Here is a 20,900-nt window from a genome sequence, read left to right as displayed (position 1 = left end):
GCGCTAATTTGATTTCATTAAAGCAGCAATGTCTACCTTTTAGCCACTAGGGGCGCTAGACCTGTAACCTCAAGGCCATTAGAGTGAAGGTTTCAACAGGGGGTTCCGCAACCCATAGGGGTCCACAGAGGCACTGCATAGTTTTGGTTGATTAGACTTTTTTTTTTATATTCCCCCACTGCAATTTTTTCCACTAATTGAAATGTCTTTAAATCCACATTAACATGAATTCAACAACCGTAGTAAAGAGATAAATTGAGGCAAAAGATGTCTTTCAGTCATCAATGCACACATTCAGCGACACACAGGAGCTCTTTCAAGCTGGGCACCGTTTCATTCACAACACCTGTCCCATCAACCAGGAATCAGAATCAGAAATACTTTAATAATCCCAGGGAGAAATAACTTTTGGTACTGTTAGCTACGCAGCTCCTTGTGCGTGGAATTTTTTACAAAGAAACTGGAAGTTGACCGAGTTTTTATCTTTAAATGCTTTTAAGTTGAAAGTGAAAGAATTTGAAGCAGCCTCAATGATATGTAATTGTTTTACTTGAAATGTTTTTTATGTACCTGTCATTTAATTTAATGTATCTCTGTTTATTATGTAACTTTGCTGGCTCTTGGCCAGGACTCCCTTGAGAAAGAGGTTTTTAATCCCAATGGGATTTTTTCCTGATTAAATTAAGGTTAAACAAAAATAAAAATGTAATAGAGTGACTATAGGACCAGTTTGATATAGCACCATTTCAAACAATATATATAAAAAGGGGGTCCCCGCTCCATCTCGCCATCAGTTTGGGGGTCCTTGGCCTGGAAAACGTTGAAGACCCCTGTCTTAGAGGAACTGGGCAGCAATGCTAAACTTTCCAAAAATGATCCAGCCTGCCTTAGTGTTCTGGTATCAGACCAGTTTGGACCAGCATATAGAGAAGTCCTGGAAATCCTTTTAAAGACAAGACCACATCATTCCCAGTAGATTAAATCCTACATCAGAAAATTAAACAGCATATATTAGCCATACAGGCTGCCATTATTTATACTTCTAAATCCTCTCCCACTGTCATGGTAATGAAGGATGTAATCAGTTTTAACACCCACAAATCATATATTTATGAGAAAATGGCTTCCTAATGAGAAAATTATCATCTCGTCATCCCGTAAAAACCAAAAAAGTATTGGAAGGACACGACCCCTCTGGGCTTCCGTACAGATGAACCTTTTCCAACCACACTTTTTCCTGACACATTTAAGTTTTTATGAATATGACTGTATGCAGCCCTCTGCAGACAACCATCCATTAGCAGGGACCGTTTAAAGCTTCCCCTTTTTTCACATTTATTTGCATTTCTGTGAAGTCAACACTTTCCTACCTGACCGAAACGGAGAAACCATTCGGTCCCAAGCAGTTGTTTTAAGTTAGCTAGCTGGTTAGCATGTGACATCACGTGTTTCCTGAATTAAACATTATTCTTTTTTGCTACACCTTCATCTGCGGATCATCATCAGATAATAAGCGCATGAAAAGTTTAGATTTCTATCAAGATATTCTATAGTTTTTGGATCCAGCAGTTTCCAGGTTAGAACTTTGCAGGTAATATAACTGGTGTTGCACCAATAAAGATGCCAGTATCAGATGGGGCCCGATCTAGCACTAAAATTATGGTATCGATATCGGCGACTACCAACAAATAGGGCATCGATACCATTTATAGAGCCTAAAGTTTATTCAACTATTGTCACTAATTCCAGGTGGGCAATAAAAAGTTCTACTGGATTTACTTTGTTTTAGTCTTTTTCCTGCTTCACAAAGGTAGGCAGCAGCTTGACAAAGCCATGATGGCAGTTATTTTACATCCAAGTAGTATGCAGTTCTTTATATATACACACACATCAATTTCAAACAGATGGTATCGGCCGATCCTGCACAGCCAGGTATCATCGGGCCAAAATATGGCATCGGCACAACACTAAATATAACCAAACATTTCAGAGCATTGATGGGCGAAAGATGGTTAATTTCAAGAGGAGGACAGAAAAGTTGCTTACATGTGGTTGTATTAATACAGAAATTTGGTAGAGATAGAGTTTTACCTTGAGCCGTTTTAGGATTAGAGGGCTTATAGAAGGCATGTTTCGAAGGGTGATGGGCAACATCTGCAAGAAGAAGTTAGAAAGCAAATTTGACCAACATGCATACAGTTTTCAGAGGAACTTTAAACAAAGTCAAACAAGCGTAAAAAGTGAAGATAAAAATTAAGAAAAATGTAAATAGATCACAGCGATGGGAAACTGAAGGAGGAAAAAACAGTATTTAGGTGCATAATAAAGCTGAAGACAAAAAGGAAAAATAGAAGCATGCGCATAACAAGGCCAGCACCAGGAACAGCAATGGAAAAAAATCTAAATCTAGATAAGTCATTTTTTTCTTAAAAAGATTGCATTTGTTCTTGGATTGAGGAGTTAAAAGAGACATTTTGCCAATGGAACAATACAGTTTACTTTTAAAATAAGAAAACACAATTGCATTGTGTTTTATTTCAAGTGCCTAATTAACTTATTCTAAGAGTAAAAATACTTATTCCATTGGCAAACTATATCATTTACCTGCTCAAATTATGTGTAAATCCACTTAATTTAAGTATTTTTTTTACTTATATCTAGATCGTTTTTCCAGTGAGATAACTAGTCAGTGAATTTTCTATGGGCTGTCTTTGGGGGGGAATGTAAAACATCAATGTTTCTGGTTCTTAAACTACCATGATGCTCCCATTGCCGCAGCACTTTTACAAGCTTTTTCTATTAATAATTGGAAATCTTTACTTGAAGCTGAGTATAGATGGGCTTTTGTTTTTCCATGAGAAATAAAATAAGTTTTAATTCAATATTTATCCAGCGTCATTAATTGAAATTATCTGATTTAGCACTACCAATCTGGGTCCCTGAGCAAGAGCCTTGGCCCCATACTCCCCGGGCGCTACACAGAACTCCCCCCAACCCCCCGGGCCCCGATGGATGGGTTAAAAACAGAGAACATGTTCTATTGTAATGTTCAAAGGTTCAATGATCAGAGATGTCCAAAGTATACATGTTTATTACACAAGTAGAAATACTACTGCTTAAAACACTTAAGGATCAACTTAGATTTTTACTCCAGTAAAAGTGTAAAAGTACCATTTTAAAACCACCTAAAGTATAAAAGTAAAAGTAGTGCAGGAAAAAAATGTTAAGGGCAGAAGCTTTACTGTACTACCCTATTGAAGGAAAATTTTTGTACAATTCTGGATGATAACTTCCTTAGACTTAAGCCGTTTCTCAATTCATAAGAACTCGAGTACAGACTTGTGTCCTCACCAAGCATTTTCTTGAAAAGAACACAGGAAAATATGGACTCCCGGCATCCTGGGAATCAGGGGAGGATCTGGAGAAGGATGGAATCTCCGTGAGGGCCTCCAATTCGCAGTTCCAGTCCCTTTGGCAGAAGGAGAATCTTCCCAGGCCCTTGTGGTCGAGAGTTCGACCCCCAGAGTTTGGAAGGTCAGGATGGCTCTGAAAATTCCCTCAGGAGTTCAGTTAGCTCTGACTCAGGGGAGGACCCATGTCAGCTGCGTACAGTTATTAGGGCAGCCTTGGCCAGAGTTGGTTCTGACCCATTCAAGGTTCCTCATTCTCCAGCCTTTTTTGCAGTTGCTTCATCGTTGTTGGGTGTATCCTAAGCGCCTCTCCCACCATGGTAGGGATGCGCAGATCCTAGGGTCTATGCGCAACCCTGGGGACTATGGTGTGGACCATATGCCCCCAGTGGACCACTGCATTGCCTCTCTGTGCAATGAGACCTCCCACTGGTGTTTAGTGCTCTAAGTGGGGGAGTGGCAGCCAAATAGTTAGAGCATAGAGCTTGGAATCCTGATGCAAATTGGCAGCCCATTGCTCCCAAAGGGGATGAGTTAAAGGCAGAGGTAAATTTCTCCAATGTGAAATCAATAAAAGTTCAATCAAGTTTGTGTCCATGAGAACCGCCTTTCTACTGGCGATAACGACAGGCATGAGGGTCAGTGATTCCACCAGTGGTGGCCATCACACCGACCTGCCTCAGTTGGAAGGCGGGTGGTTCCGGGGTGACGCTGTGGCCAAACATCGCCTTTGTTCCCAAGGTTCTGCCACCGGGCTACGTAAACTCAGCCATTGAACTGGCGGCCCGATTCCAGTCAGATGAACAGAGGTTGGCGAACACACTGTGCCCGGTCGGGGCTTTGCAGCTTTACATCATGGCAGCTGTGGGAGTGTATTTACATCCTGGACGGCAATGAGGGGCGTGCCACTGGTGGACATGTGTGCGGCAGCATCTTGGGTGACACCATGGGTATTTGGTAAAGCCAAGTCCACACTAGCTTCGACGATCCTGCCTCTGGCTTCCTCTACCTCCTAGGCGGTGAGTACTCCATTTCTTGTGACATTCCCCCACACTTCTCCCACAGAGAGAAGGTCACAGGAGACAGAACATGGCCTTTAAGGTGATATTTATAGACACACACCCAGGTGAGCTATGTGTCAAATGCATGGCTTTGTTTACATTTTATCTTGACCTGCGCAAAGCGTGAGGAGACATATCCACTTTATTTACTGTCACCGACAGTCAGGAAGGAATGAAAAACAACATTAGTTATAAAACTAAGAAAGTCAGGTCTAAAGGCTTATTTAAATTCAGAAACCGGGTTGTCTGTGTGTGTGTGTCACAGTGAATGCAGATATGCTCCCGCCCCTTCTGCAGACACTCTACTGCACCTCCCCACAGACAGTGCCGCAGACAGGAGGCCTCTGATTGGTCAATTCTATATACGCTCTACACTATGCGTATTTCCTGTTTGTTACCCTACTGGCTTGTTTTGTTTGTATGACCACCATTGTGGAAAACGACTCGTGAAAATGGACCAGCTAGAAGAGCGAGGTGCGCGAGAAAACTGGGACCATTTTTCCGCCTGGATCCTCATTCTTTTTTTGTCCCTCCGTTGTCACACAAACTAGCCCCTTGTGTTTTTCCACTTCCTCACTGCCTCTTCCGTATCTAGACCAACAGGTCGTTTCTGATTGTTCCTCTTGTGTTGTGGCCTGGAATAACATAGCACAGACCACGCTTCAAAATGGGGCATAAATCAAAAATATAAGCTCACTGCAACACACTCCTGCGGGAGGATAACCAGCCCTTAAGGAAGTTATTACCCAGATTGTAGGAAAATGTCCTTTAATAGGATAGTGCAGTAAAGCTTCTGTGCTCAACATTTTTTCTTGCATTACTTTGACTTTTATACCTTAAGTAGTTTTAAAATGTTAATTTGATCAACTTTGTTAACTGCCACTGGCAGTCATCCAGGAATTCACAGAACCATAGTTACAACGTAACTAATGGTAACAGTGTCAAATTTAGCTTTGCATCATCTTGAAAAACTATTTATTTCAGTATGTGGTGAACAACAAGTTGGAGAAGCACCGAGTCCAAACAGAAAGAAATTAATTGTCTGGATGAGACAAATTATTTTTGATAAGCAGTAGAAAGTGGAGATAACTGCTAAAAAAGAAAAAAACTGTAAGGAGTAGAAGTAAAAAGTTCTCCAAAGAATAATTACTCCAGTAAAGAACAGATAGCCTAAATTTCTACTGAAGTAAGGCAACAAGTATTTCTACTTAATTAAACACCTTTGGGCTGAATTTGATGGAAATACCGCAACAGTTAATATTTACATTTGTAATTTTTCAAAATTAACACAATATTTCCATAGTTTTGTACACATTTATAATCTAAACAAAACAATCGTTAATGCCATTTACCAAGCTCATGTACACTCTCCTCTGCTGCAACGTAAAATGCCAAATTAATGTAAAATATCAGCACATGAATCAGTGTTTTAATATGATGGCGTAACGATCTGTCTGAAAGAAGCAGAACATTTTTTACTTAAATTGACAACAACCGAAAGTAAAACAGACAAACTCTTCAATACAATAAGTCTCTTTCTTCAAAGTAAAAAAAAAAACTCTTTAATTCTGTGATGTTATTTTTCAAATTCATTATTTAATATAGTGCAATAAATGTCCAATTTAATTTAATTCAACAGCAGTTTCGGAGGGTACGAGTTTCTGCTCATTAAATTCCCATTATTTTTGTAGATGCATGTTTTATGCATGGAGATGTTTTATTTTCTAAAGTGCAATGTTGTAACTTTTTGGTATAACAGATGTAATTATTTAATTTCTAAATCAACAGATCACAACTTTAAAAAGGTCCCATCCAGTTAGCTTTTCAATCTGAAAAAACAAGAGTCTATATTTCCCATGAAATCAGGGAACACTTTAGCATGCTCTTACAATATAGCAAAGAAAAGAGTGAACTGATCTTACCCGGTGTGTCAAATCTCCACAAACACCCTGGAGAAAAAAGAAAAGGAAATTCATGCACCTCAAACCATTACATATTTTGAATAACATTTTTAGACATAAAGAGTAAGAAAAACGTTATATTTGAATGATAAACTTTACCGTATAAATTAAACATGCTTATATGATTGGACTAAATTGGCATTTTTGTTTAATTTGTTTGTGCAAAACTAAATTTACTACATTCAATTTCCCTTCTAAACTGCATCCAAAGAAATAATATTACTTTTGGTTTGGCGGGATAGACTGGAAAACTGGATTAAGATCAGATTAATGGCCTTCTTACACTGTGCAATATTAGTTATATTCAAAGACTATTCCATCATAAATTAGATCTACAGTAGCAGCCATTCAAAATGGCAGTTCCCTATCAAACGCCAACCAAATAGCAGCCCACTTCCCTGATACTCCCAGCAAAATGCCCTCCAACTTCCAGCCGCTGGAGTGATGCCCCCTTCTCCTGGGTTTGCATATTTCCTACATTGCAGGGTCTGACCAGGAGATAATCGTCCTCTTCAGATCTTAACATTCACAAATCATGACAGAAAGAATATTTTAGTACAAGATTGATGTTTAAAAAGGAATTGTAGGGGACCAGCCAAGGAGATATGCTTAGAGACATTAAGCATAATGATAGGCGCTGGTAAAAGTCTGGTAAAAGATATTTACTCATGAGGATTTAAGCACCTATGCGTGGTCTTAAGGCTGATTTATACTTCCAAACTAGGTTGTCTGTGTAGGTGTTGGAGTGAACGCAGATATGCCCCCACCCCTTCAGCAGACTCTCTGCTGCACCTCTCCAAAATTGTAGGTGACTGCAGACAGTGCAGCAGACAGGAGGCCTCTGATTGGTCAAATCTACATCCGCTCTACACTATGCGTATCTCCTGTTTGGTAGCTTACTGGCTTGTTTTGTTTATATGACCACCATTGTGGTAATCGACTTGTGAAGATGGATCAGCTAGAAGAGCGAGGTGTGCGAGAACGCTGGGACCCTTTTTCCACCTGGATCCCCGCTCTTTTTCCCCCTCATGTCCCTCCGTTGTCAGACAAACTTTCCCCCACTTCCTCACCGCCTCAACCATATCTAGACCCACAGCTAGTTCCTGATTGGCCCTGATGCGCTGTGGCGTGGAATAACATAGCGCAGACCACGCTTCAAAATTGAGCATAAATCAAAAATGACTTATAAATCCTCTCCTACTGTTGTGGTATTGAATGATGTAATCAGTTTTAACACACACCAATCATCTCGTTATCACGAGAAAACGGCTTTCGTTACCTTTAGATAATGAGAAAATTAAATAGTTTTCTCAAGAAAACCATACTGAAAAAGTATCAGAGGGACACGACAGCTCTGGACTTCCGTACATAAAAAAATGAACACTTGGTTTAAAAGATAGTGCACAAACCTGTTGTCTGGAGTCTGCAGACGTTAACAGACAGGAGTATTTATGAGTCTGTTGTCTTTAGTCTGAATAATCCCAAAATTGCTCAGTGTTTACAGGCCAACGGATTAATTGGTCATAAAAAAGAGGAAATGTTTTTTAAAGAATATAATCTTAAGAATATATCTAATAGTTAAACAACAACAAACTAACACCTCTCACCTTTTCCCCTTTGGGTCCTGGATGCCCCTAGAAAGCAATGGAAAAAAAAGTTAAACCACCTTTTTACTGTTATTTTGACAAAAAGTGAATAAAAAAGCAATCTTAAAAACTCACCAAGTTTCCTTGAGGACCACGATGACCCTAAGAAATAACAGCCACACAGTTTACCTCCAGTCTTAAATATGTTGGAAATTGAAAATAAAAAGAAATGACAATATTCTATTGAAGCAGCTGAGAGGCTAAATACTTGAAAGTATTAATAGAATTAATTATTGTCAGAAGCTTCTTGCTAACCAGTTAGCAACTTAGTGCTAGTAGGTTCCCAATGGGAAATTCCATTGGGACCAAGTAGCACTAAATTGGTGACTTAGAAACGACACTGTCAAGGAACGCTATGGACAGAGGAAACATGCAAGAGGAGCGTTTAGTGTCGGAGGTCGTGGATGAGTCTCCTCCATCATCCATTTTTTATTTAGAGGAGGAAAGCGGGGACGTAGATGTTGTTCAAGAGGACGCCAGGGCGGCAGAAGCTTGGTTTGGTGTAGAAGGCTTCCAGCCGTCCATGTTTGAGTCCTTGCCTCGCAACGCTGCCAGTTCTGTTAGCTCTACGCCTGCTGAAGACACAGACGTCCATCCCCGTGAACACTGGGACGGAACTCAGTGGGAAAGGAAATGATTCTTATTTCAACCGTTGCGTATATTAACTGCAACGTATGAATCAAGATGCTTTGACCGAAAAAATTGATTGACAGATGACCGTTGATATAGGATTGGCTTAATTTAGGTGTTCAGGCTGACATATAACTAACTGGTCGGCATAAGATAATAGAAAAAAAACACAGATTTTAAGACAGGATTTTTTTTTTTTAAATAGCAATCTTCTAAAGTTTGGGACAATATTGTCTGATAAAGAGTACATTTATATACATGTTTAAGCCAGAATCCTTTGACATTTAAATATGATTTCCTTATGACTTTAAAAGAAAGTTCTTATCGCAGGCATTGGATGAAAAGATGGAGAGTTTGGAGGTAAAGAACAAACATAGTTCATACAAACCAATTTCGTATGATCCTAGTTATCACTGTTACAAAAATCCACCACAAAAAGTTTCTGTTACTAGTCTATGTCCGTTTATTAGTCTGCTGCAGCAGGAGGATACCACACACTAGCTTGCTTGATGTTGCCATGACAACATTACTTCCATGAACTTGTGTTTATCAGGCCTCAAAATAATTCAATTCAAATCCAAATATGTGTAATAGTAAAATAAAAAAGGCTAAATAATTTCTCAAAATATTCATAAGAAATTTGTAAATTGTGCAAAGTATTTTTAATACACATTTTTTAACATTTCCCTCTGGCCATTAGGGGGTGCTGCACTCCCACTTTCCGCAGCCATGACACTATGTATGAGATATCTTAATACTTACTATATCTCCCTTTTGTCCTTTTTGCCCCTAGTGAAAGAAAACATCAGGTTATTACAGTGAGCTGTTAGCTTGACGGAAAAGGCATCATTTAATCAAAAATACCAAAAGCCTTTAAAAACATAAAGACCATAATAATGTGTTAGGTTGTCTTAAAAAAAAACAAAAAAAAAACTCACGGGCTTGCCATCCAACCCTATGGGACCCTATGAAAAGAGAAACATTTTTGAGTCCAACTAAATAAATCACTGAGACAATTTCTATGAAAAAAATATCTTAAAACTAGACAAAATAAATGGTGATATAATGGCTGCAAATTCAGAGGAAAAACAGTTAACCTGGTTAAGGAAATTAATTTCTATACCAGGGGTCACCAAGATTTTTTGTGTTTGTGGACAAGACATGCCTTTTTCCCATAACAAAGATTCTTTCTCAAGGTTTACATTAACATATATTTATCGTTTCTTTTCATTTTCCAATTTTCTTTTAGACATTTTCCTTTTGAAATCTCTATAAATGATTAAATTCTCTATATGTATATATATTAATAGATTTAAATGCTCTATAAATGATTAAAGAAGAAGGAAAACAGAAAAAATGTATTCAAAGTCAGCCCAGTGGTGAGTTGTGCTGGTTTCAGAAAGTGCTGAGGGCACCTCATTGCGGGCCCCTTGATGCCTGCAGGCACACACCACGTTGGTGACCCATGTTCTAAACTCATTTGGAAAAAAAAAAGCAAAGGAAGGACAACTACAGGTATAATGATTTTTTTTTTTTGTCAATTTAATGTGTTATAAATCCAGTGAAATACTTCAAGCAAGCTACTTAAAAACAATGACATAAAATGAGATATTAACATAAATATACTGTCATGCAAATTTTAAATGGCTGTGTTTATTGTTTCGAGTCACTGAGTTACTGAGTCTGGAGCTAATATGTGACATAATGTGACTAACTTGTATTGGTCTACCCTATAGTACAAATATAGATTGGGTAAAAACACTGCCAAATTAGATTGGTTCCAACCTGTTTAAAACCAAAAACCGTGGAAAAACTATTATGTTTGAATAAAATGACTAAAAATCTGTCATTTTGCTCATTATTGCCCAATTTGCACTAACACTTTCACTGTCTGCTTGAGCTTATGTCATTAAAACGGCAGGAAAACAGTGTACCCAAAAGGATTGTTCTCTTCTAAGACATTTTACACAAAAAAACACAAACTATTTTATTATACACACCAATTATTAAAAATTTCAAAGGAACTTAAGTGGGGAAAAAAAGGCAAAAAATCACAAATTTTATTACTAACTGTAGTTCTGTACTCCACCAGTAGATGGTGACATGTTCACATGGAGCCTCATGAACTGTGGGGATTGTTGAAGCAATTTTGCCAAACAGTTTAAGGGCTCTGTTCGAAAACCTGGGCTGCATCCTCCAAGGACGCGGTCTACCTAGACTGGATCCTTCGAAGTCCTTGAAAATAAGGAGACCGGAAGAGTTTTGGCTGTAAATTCGACCAGGTCTACCCTTCGGCGGGTTTTACCGCCGTATGCTCTGTTGCTTAGCAACCGAGAAAGTTGACACACAAAGCAGGAACAGAATGAAAACCGGGTGTTTTCAAAACTGTTTGTTTATTTCTTTGAGACTGATGCGAATCCAGAGTGGAATAAAGGTTCCATCCACCGGGAGCAGGAACAAATAAAATCAAATGTAATGATAGAAACCTTAGTCAGTTAAATAACCTGCTGCTGTCATTTTGCACATCTCTGATGTTGCTGCTATTTTCAAATATACATTACTGTAAAAATGTCCATAGCTGCATATTGGTTTTTTATTCTCCAGTTTTATATTGTTAAAACACTTTAAAGTATTTTATTCTTTATATTTTAACTCCTCCCTATTATGTTATTCTTATACATTTTTCTAAGGTCTTCATTTGTGTGACCATTTCAATAATCTTTCTGCTGCTGTAAATTTGCCCATTGTAGGACAATAAAGGGATTTTCTATTCTATTCTATAAAAAGGGTAGAAATATATAAGTAAATCTAAACAATGTATGTATAAAAATATATCTGCAAAATCTCTAATATTCAACAACAAAAAATATTTTACTAAGCATATTGTGCAAAACAGCAATAAAAAATTAAACGCCTATCAGATTTATAGTTCCCACCCTGCAGATCTATTATAATATGTCCTTAAATTACAGCCAAACCCATTTACACAGTAACAGATTAAAACCTTTAGATAAATCAAACATTACAGCCACATATCTGACTCAATAACCATTAAAACAACTATTTTCATTCATTTCAGACGGAACTATTCACAGACTGGATTATATTAAACTGAACTTCCAATTTTCACCACTGTTCGGCGCCAAGTAACCTTTCCTCTGATCACAGCTTGCTTGGTCTCGCAATGAATCCTGGGATATCCAAGGATACCGAGGATACATCGGACCCATCCTTCAAATTGGGCAAAAAGAAGGACGCATTTTAAGGCCTCATAACGAGGACTCTTGGAATCCGACCAGACCTCGGCGCCGCGCTATGACGTAATCGTCCTTCGAATCTGGCCTTCTAAGGACGCGTCCTAGGTTTTCGAACAGAGCAAATGCCTCATGAGGCCTCATCTCACCATCACTACTATTTGTATGATAAAGTGTTTGAACACCTGAAAAAAATCCATCTTAATATTTGGTACATTAGACTTTGTTTGCAATTCTAGAGGTCAAACGTTTCCTGTAGTTTTTCACCAGGTTTGCACGCACTGCAGGGGGGATTTTGGCCCACTCCTCCACACAGATCTTCTCTAGACCAGTAAGATTGCTGGGCCATCACTGAGAAACACAGAGTTTAAACTCCCTCCAAAGATTCTCTATTGGGTTGAGGTCTGCAGACTGGCTAGGCCACACCAGAACCTTAATATGCTTCTTCCAGCGCAACTCCTTGGTAATCCTGGCTGTGTGCTTTGGGTCATTGACATGTTGGAAGACCCAGCCTCTTGGTGTTCATATAATTATTTGCAGCTGTATCATACAAATAGTAAAAGAAAAAAATCTTACATTAGGATTTCTGGATTATTATTATTTTTTAGATTATGTCCCTCACAGTGGACATGCAACTATGATCACACTTTCACGACGATGATTTCTAAGTGGGAAAACTTGCAAAATAGCATGGGGTTCAAATTCTTATTTCTCTCACTGTAACCAAACAATCTGTCTCCCTTAAATAGTGAAGTGACTTACTGGAAACCCAGGGAATCCTCTTGTACCAGGCTGTCCCTGGAAAGAACAAAAAAATAAAAAATTAAACCCCTCGTTGATAGCCTATCATAAAAACAGGGGCAGACTTGCCCTATGGGAAATTAGGCAACTGCCTGGGACCCCTTACTTTACAAGCAGCCCCCACCAGTGAGCGGCCCTGCTGGTTGCCCACCCCTCTAAAAGCAATCTGGAAGGTGCTTTGCTGCATTGGATGCAGGTCCAGCAGATTCTAGAACAGCTTCTACCCCACTGCCATTAGATTGCTGAATGTTGAATAGAATGAAATTTGCATTTTTTCTAAACCAAAAAAATTGTTTTGGGTTACCATATAAAGCTTGGAACTAAGAGCTAATTCTGTCATTTGAATTTTAAAAGCTTCCTGGTAGGGAAGCGAAACATCTTCAAACTTGGAAAAACATCTTTAAACTTTTTTACTTTTTTGCAATGACTATGACCTGGAAACTGAGAATCACACCAAACTGAACACCTTGCCTTGTGCTGTGAGCAGTGTCATTGCAGGCAGTTCAGTGTCAAACTGTAAAAATGTAGCTTTGTGCTGACCTGCCTGCGTGGAGTCTGCCTCAGGTCCACACAGACTCTCAGCAGACATTTGTAGTGTTTGCAGTGCTGGATAGTCGGAGCATATAAGGTCTCTGAAAGGCTCGACTGACAATGTCACTTTTGTTTAGACTTGCATAGTTCTCCACTTCTTTCCGTACACTGATGAAGTCTTTAAGTAACTGAATGACTCAGGTCCTTCTGGCACATAAATGTTGAATAATTTAATTCCTGTATTTTTTTTTAGGATGTAGGTATCCAACACAATTGGGAAAAGAAAAAACATAGATTTGGGCATTCATTTAAAATGAAATCAAATTAAATGTATTTAATTTTGAATGTTTTTAATGGCCTTAATTTTTTCTGATTTCTATTACTACCTGAGTTTACCCTGTTTTTGTGTGTCTATTACAAGAATTGGTTGAGGAGCTAAATAGTCATTGTTTTTTTTTTTTAAACACGCATGACCAGTAAACCAACTGAAATCAAATTTTTACCTCCCGCAAGCAGAAACATATGCTATTGTAAAATTATAGCACACACATGATTCAAATACTGTTTTTCTCTTTTTATTGAGACATTTGGGATACTCACAGGAGGTCCTCTTGGTCCTATGATAGAGTAACCGGGCTCTCCTGGTGTACCCTGTGAACACATATCATAAACATAGACAGAACATTAAAAGGGAGAAATAGCATATTGATTTATTTATATGGCCCCAATAACACATATAGAGTAGCAGCCATTCAAAATAGCCTGTGGAGTTTAGGAGGAAGCTTAGACTCTTGCAAGAGAATGTTCAAATTTATTTAACTTCCTCAGACAGAGAGATAGAGCTCTGACTGGGGCAAGCAGAGTACATACACTAATACCTTACAAAATCCCAACACACACACTCTCCTTTGGAACTATCCCACCCCTACATAAAGAACTTTCTGACACACGAACATTTGAAGGAAAAACAACTTGAGTTCATCAAGGCCATTCTCTGTTAGGTTAATACATCTTTCACTGGCCAGATAGATCTTCTCAAAACAACAGTCCTCCCCTTGATGCCATTCTAACTCATTCTAATTTCTCATGACCTTCGTTAGGAGCCTGTGAGGCTTAGAACAGACACATCTCAACATTTTTTACTCCACAGGCGCCTCCCAGTCAAACGGCAACCGAATGGCAGCCTACTCCCCTGTGACTCCCAGCAAAATCCCCTCCAACTTCCTGCATGCATTTTTTTTACTCTGAATCTACCAATTTCACTGAATTACAGGGTCTGACCAGGAGATGACGCTTCTCTTTAGATCTTAATGTCCAAAAATCATGACAGAAAGAATATTTTGGTCCCAAGATTGAAATTTAAAAAATTAATTGTAGGGGACCAGCCAAGGACCAACCAAGAACCAGTCAAGGACCAACCAAGGGCCCATCAAGGAAAGTGTATACAGTATACTACTGTATAACACATGTCGTCTCAAGGCACACAACTGAGTCAATTCAATCCAATCATATAGATAGAGTGGTTAAAAGGTTTCTCTCTTAGAACAGCCATTGATTGAGTGAGTCATTGGCTTGGGGGACATAGCAGAAAGGAAATGTAAAAGGTCAGGTACAGTACAATAGCTGCTAAATCTGGGATATAGAAACAGCCAAGCACAAAAAAACTCAGAGCTAGTATTCAAGTCTGGAAGACAAAACAAGAGCACACAGTTAGATTTAAAGCTAGGCCAACAGCTATGTTTATCAGAAAGACCAAGGCTGTGTCCGAACGTCTGCCTAATCACTATGTAGGGCACTATATAGTCGTTATGCCATTTTAAATGAGTGGCCGTACGTCTAGCGGATGAAAAAGTGGGGGATTCGAAATTTCCCACAATGCATCTTGAAAAGTAGTGATCGTCCATGGTGACTAGTAGATACATACCGCAGTTGCCAGGAGAGCTCTCCTGGCAAAGCATCAAGGGATTTATTATCACAGCGGCCCACTGTCGCCTACGGCTGTCGCTACCCGATAGTGATGTGCCATATGCCATGATCAACAGTGGCGACAAATGACAAAGATGGTGCAGGCACCATTAGGAGAGGCAAAGTTACGTGACCAACGGGGAGTGAAAAGTAGTGATTATCTGTCTGAACGTTCAGTTAACTGAGTTCACTATAAAGTCCACCATATAGTCCCCACTCTATATAGTGATGGAGGGATTTAGGGGTTAGGGCGGATATTCAGGCACAGCCATAATGCATCATGTATAGGAGAACCTTAAAGACCAGCAGCAGCAGCCCTTATGACTGCCTAGGACAACATCCCAGTGAGAGGGAGAGAAAAGGAGGGAGGGAGGAACCGAACAATCTGGGACAAACAAATAAAAAACAACAAAGCAAAGGAGAACCACTTAACCGGACTCAGTTCTACCTTAATGGACCAAGCTATAAACTCTCTCCCTCTTTACTCTGTATTCCTTCAAGGAATATATTCATATTTTTACTCCAAAATTAGTTTAGTTTGAGATAAATTAAATCATTTTTCAGGTCAATATTCAGCACTTGATCAGTGAGAGCAGTACAATAAAAATAACTTTTTTTGTTTCTTTCTTATAGTCCTTTTTTGTCTGTACTAACTATGATGTACTCTATGACGTCTGTATCTGTCTGTGTTTAGTGTGTGTTGTAAATATCTTATTAACAACACACATATCTTATTAGGACTGCTGATGAAAATTAGGCTAAGGCTGTAATCTGGCATATTTACAATTTCTAATTGTCGGGTTTGTGAGGAGGTTTTATTGGACCCAAATGCAGAGATGAGAAGGCAGACATGAGTTTGTTGATTTAATTGGTTCCACAGTTACATTCTGATAACCAAAAAAGCCAGGAAAACGTCAGGGTGAACACATGGGAGCAAGGAGACGACGAAGCAACAAAACAACAAAAAAAACAGCCCTGAGAGAAGACTGTGCTGCTCTTTATACCGCAGGTTTTCTAAACCCGAGAACAGGTTTTCCATTTCACAAAGAGAGTTTTCTCAACTTCTGTTTCAGTCGCTGTAGTAACATCCTCCCAGAGCTAACCTAGTCAGCAGCAGGTTTTCTGCAGTAAATGCGTCCTCTGTCTCCCCTCTCCTTACAGCCAATCACTGTTTTATTTGCTGATTTAGTCAGATTTTTGTTGTAGTTTTGTGCATAAAAAATATATATATGTTATTCTCTAGGTCTGTTTGACACATTAGGTTTTAAAATAAACATTGCATGACCTTTTGACAAGGATCTTTTTAAAGAATGATCTGCACTTTTTCACGGAGAATTCAATATTTATAAGGTGAGGATTCTACAACTCAGTTGACAGGATATGAGTCACTTCATATAAACTTATGCATAAATCGAGCAAAAACTTCTCCTTAGCCATCTTGCTCTTCTTTGAAGCTAAAGCTCTGTTTCTCTGTCTTTTAGACACATTCTCCTTTTTTTATTCTTTTTTTTTTCATTTCTGCAGTCAAATCTCTAGTTCCAGAGGGTTGAAATACGGAACTTCCTGTTGCCTCTTGTCATGGTGACTCTAATCGGGGCTCCTCTGATAATGGCTTTTCATACTTGTTAAGCATACGTTTAACTCTGAGTGGACCTACTCGAGTTGATTGAACTAATTAATAGCAGGCTGCTCAGTGGCTCGCATTGCTGACTTATAGCAAGAAGATTTGATTCCTGGCTCGGAATCTTTCTGCATGGAGTTTGCATGTTCTCCCTGAGCATTCGTGGGTTCTCTCTGGGTACTCCGGCTTCCCCTCACAGTCCAAAACATGATTAATTGGCTTCTCTAAATAATCCTTAGGTGTGAGTGTGTGCGTGAATGGTTGTTTGTCCTGTTTGTCTCTGTGTTGCCCTGCGATGGACTGGCGACCTGTCCAGGGTGTACCCGCCTGTTGCACGGAGACAGCACCCCTCCCGACCCCATGAGGGATAAAGCGTGACAAAAACGGATAGATGGATTGATGGATAATTCATAGCAGCCTTTGTGAAAGTGAACACTCAGAGTTCCCGACTTTAGACTAGATCAATTTAGAGTTGCAGACTTGAATCTGAGTTTTTTTAAACCTGCTTTGTGAAACGGACCCCAGGGCAAAATCCAAATTTAAATCCTTGTACAGGTAAACAAAAGAGACTGAACACTAAAAGTCAGGTCAGATAAACGCTTTTAATTCAAGCGTGTAGGAAATGAAGCAGAAGACAATCAAAGGTAATTGAGCTCTCAAACTGACAGTTTAGAGTATAGCATATTCCACCCAATTAAGATTTTCTAGTTTGAACAGAATTTCAAATATTTAAATTCTCACCATCAATTTATCTAAATATCAAATACTTCCATAAAGGACATTACTGAATGTAAAGAGCCTTAGAAAGCTGGGCAAGACAAAGAAAAGTTGCTGGTAAAGATTCTCAGTCTTCCAGGTCTCAGTCACTCCAACAAAAAAAAAAACAATCCACTGGACTTTGTTTCCAAGTTTGAAGACGTTTCTCTTCCCATCCAGGAAGCTTTTCAAATCAAAATGTTCGAAATAGTGTTGAGTTTGAGGCTTTATAGAGTGTTTTGGCTTAGAAAACATGTATCGGGCATTGCAGGCTAACAAAGACACCAAACGAGCCCCATTCCAAAGGGGTGGACCCGTTCTTCCGGTTCAATTTGCATGTTTTCTAAGTCAAAACAAGTTTTGGGCTACTTTATAAAGCCTCGACCTCATCGCCATTTTCTGACATGTTGAATTGAAAAAGCTTCCTGGATGGGAACGAAACGTCTTAGAAACTTGGATCAAAGTCCAGTGGATTGTTTTTTTATTGTTTTTGGAATCACAACGAAAAGGTTATATCTACTCCATTATAGGGACCTTTTCCAGTCCTAAAAACCACTCATAACCATCCTTAATTGTTCTCAGTTATTCAGCTCATCTAAAGAAAAAATTACGACCAGAGCAGTAAATGTGTTGATGACATGGGGGACCAACTGCGAAAAAATGTGACTTTATAGACCCTGGAACTAAACTACAAACCTCTTTTAATAAGAGGAATCCTTCTAGTTTTTGTGAAGTTAATGCAAAATGTAGAAGTAGTCACTTTACCACACGCAGGTCACAAACAGCATCTGGGGTACTTACTGGAGGTCCTGAAAGACACAGAGAGATAAAACATGGACAGTCAGCATTAATAGAAGATGCTGTGAACAACAGCAACGACAAAAAATACAAAAATTAGAAAGTAGAAAACATTTTGGGGTTTTATTAGTTGAAATATGGACAATCGTAAAGTATTTACAACAAAGTTTTGTTTATGCTTAGAAAACATACAAATGGAAATATACGAAGAGATCCCCCCTTTGGAATGGGGGTCGTTTGGCTTCTTTTGTTAGCCTGCAATGCCCCATACCTGTCTATGTCTCGGAAAAGGGGGTCATTGAAGTTAATTGTCTGGCTGAATACACAATGTCTTCTGTTCCCCTGTAAAGGGGTTGGGGGTTGCGATGATAGCGGGAAGGAATCAACTCAATCGCTGCATTGAAGAATTTTGAATTCTGAGGATGGATGGATGGATGGATGGATGGATGGATGGATGGATGGATGGATGGATGGATGGATGGATGGATGGATGGATGGATGTATGGATGATTGGTGGATGGATGGACGGACGGACATATATAACATATATATTTTAAATATATATATAATTTATATCACTCTTTACATCAATGGCAGCTTCTATCCATCATCCATCCATCCATCCATCCATCCACCAATCATCCATCCATCCACCCATCCATCCACCAATCATCCATCCATCCATCCATCCATCCACCAATCATCCATCCATCCACCAATCATCCGTCCATCCATCCATCCATCCATCCATCCACCAATCATCCATCCATCCATCCACCAATCATCCATCCATCCATCCATCCATCCATCCATCCATCCATCCATCCATCCATCCATCCATCCATCCATCCATCCATCCATCCATCCATCCATCCATCCATCCATCATCTGTAAATCCATCATCCATCCGTCATCCAGAGAAGAGTTAATCCATAAAAAAGACGTAAAAAGAAAAACTCTGACCTATTTCATGTGCCAGACCCTCCTGCGCTGCAGCGAAGCAGAGACTCCTTAGAAGTGACTTATAAATTGTGTTTCTTAGAGTAATTAGGGCAGATTGTCATTAAAGTCCAATTATTCCTGCCTTTCCTCCTAAATCATTCCAGATTATGGAACTATTTGATTTCCTACCTTCATCCATTCTATAGTTGAACTTATTTTTGAAAAATATTTAGATGTAACATCCAGAGATAAGAATCAATCCTAAATAATAAGATAGAGATGCAATCTGTGGTTGGTGAACCATTTTTTGACTCAATGAAGAAATACATGAAGTAGCCTAATAGGTAACTTAATTTTCAAAGGAGCAAGGACAGCAGTTAATGTGAGCTAAAGCACAAAAAGTCATTTAAAAAAGAAACTGGGGTAACTAAAGGCTGCTAAAGTCATGATTTCATACAAAAAATAACATTGATAAGTGTTTTTTACTGACCTATGAAGTCATCTCAACCCAGGCATGTCCAAGGTCGGCACTCGAGGGGCCGCTGTCCTGCAGGTGCTTCCAGCTTCAGCTCAGCTGATTCGGATGAATGCAGTTCAGCAAAACCATGTTTAAAAAACCATCAGTGGAAATCAGCTGAGCTAAAGCTAAAACCTGCAGGACAGCAGCCCCTTGAGGACCGACTTTGAACATACCTGCCTTACATAGCAAAGCAATTAAGCTAGAAGGAGAAGACGAAAATTGAAAAGTGGAGTAAAATAACAGCAATGTGGAGATGAGTCAGAATTACAATGTTTGCTTGAAGACATCATTATTCAGCAGGATTTCAAAGAACATAGTGCTAGTAATGTCAGCAGGGAGGGCATAGTGGAGGCATGGGGGCAGATCAGCTGAAAAGCCAGAATCCCATAGAGGCCAGTCGAGCAGGAGACTGAGAAAGAAGGCTGAACTGTTGCAGAGATGGAGAGTGTTGATGTCGAGGAAGTTCCAGGCGGTACCTGACTGGGAGCCAGTGGATCTGGAGATGGGCAGGAGGGTTTTAGACTAGCTTAAAATTATGATTTGATTCATGTGGGAGACCAGAGGAGAGAAACGCCTCAATCCAGGCAACATGTGCCAAGGGGGGTTGCAATGGAGGCAGGAGTAAAGGACGGGTGCAGGCTAACACAGCTGGGTGATGCTGCTGACCAGGGTTTGAAAAGATTAAAGGAAAACCAGACTCTTAACTGGAATGGAAGGAGAGAGAAATCATCAGCGGTGAGGTGAAAACTAAATGGATTTAGTCCTAGTGTCGAATTTCTATTTTTGTTTATTTCTATAGCTCCAATTCACAACACACGTCATCTCTAGACACTTTACAGTTCACCAGATCACCCAGTCAGATTGATTCAAAGTTTTCTATCTAAGGAAAACCATTGATTGGATCGACTCATTGACTCTTCAGCAATCCCTCCCACTAAACATGCTTGTAGTGACAGTGGAGAGGAAAAACTCCCTTTTAACAGGAAGAAACCTCCAGCAGAACC

At 39.3% G+C, this 20,900-nt stretch overlaps 1 protein-coding gene across 28 annotated transcripts in view; it reads right to left on the bottom strand.

The window, feature by feature from the left end:
- Nucleotides 1-20,900, bottom strand: part of LOC119771885 (collagen alpha-1(XIII) chain-like) — a 111,009-nt gene that overhangs the window by 53,018 nt on the left and 37,091 nt on the right. For 26 of the 28 annotated variants that reach the window (XM_038268110.1, XM_038268108.1, XM_038268104.1 and 23 more), the window contains exons 3-11: nt 18,438-18,445; nt 13,895-13,945; nt 12,725-12,760; nt 9,647-9,673; nt 9,471-9,497; nt 8,154-8,180; nt 8,040-8,066; nt 6,394-6,420; nt 2,092-2,154 (exon numbers count right to left, since the gene is read on the bottom strand). In XM_038268110.1, coding sequence (XP_038124038.1) covers nt 2,092-2,154; nt 6,394-6,420; nt 8,040-8,066; nt 8,154-8,180; nt 9,471-9,497; nt 9,647-9,673; nt 12,725-12,760; nt 13,895-13,945; nt 18,438-18,445 — 293 coding nt within the window. The remainder of the gene's footprint in view (nt 1-2,091; nt 2,155-6,393; nt 6,421-8,039; nt 8,067-8,153; nt 8,181-9,470; nt 9,498-9,646; nt 9,674-12,724; nt 12,761-13,894; nt 13,946-18,437; nt 18,446-20,900) is intronic. The other 2 variants (XM_038268095.1, XM_038268096.1) reach the window with 1 other exon arrangement.

The sequence above is a fragment of the Cyprinodon tularosa genome, unplaced genomic scaffold (genome assembly GCF_016077235.1).
Source record: "Cyprinodon tularosa strain WSP-4 unplaced genomic scaffold, ASM1607723v1 ctg692, whole genome shotgun sequence".
Taxonomy (NCBI): domain Eukaryota; kingdom Metazoa; phylum Chordata; class Actinopteri; order Cyprinodontiformes; family Cyprinodontidae; genus Cyprinodon; species Cyprinodon tularosa.
This window is presented reverse-complemented; position numbering and strand designations above follow the sequence as displayed.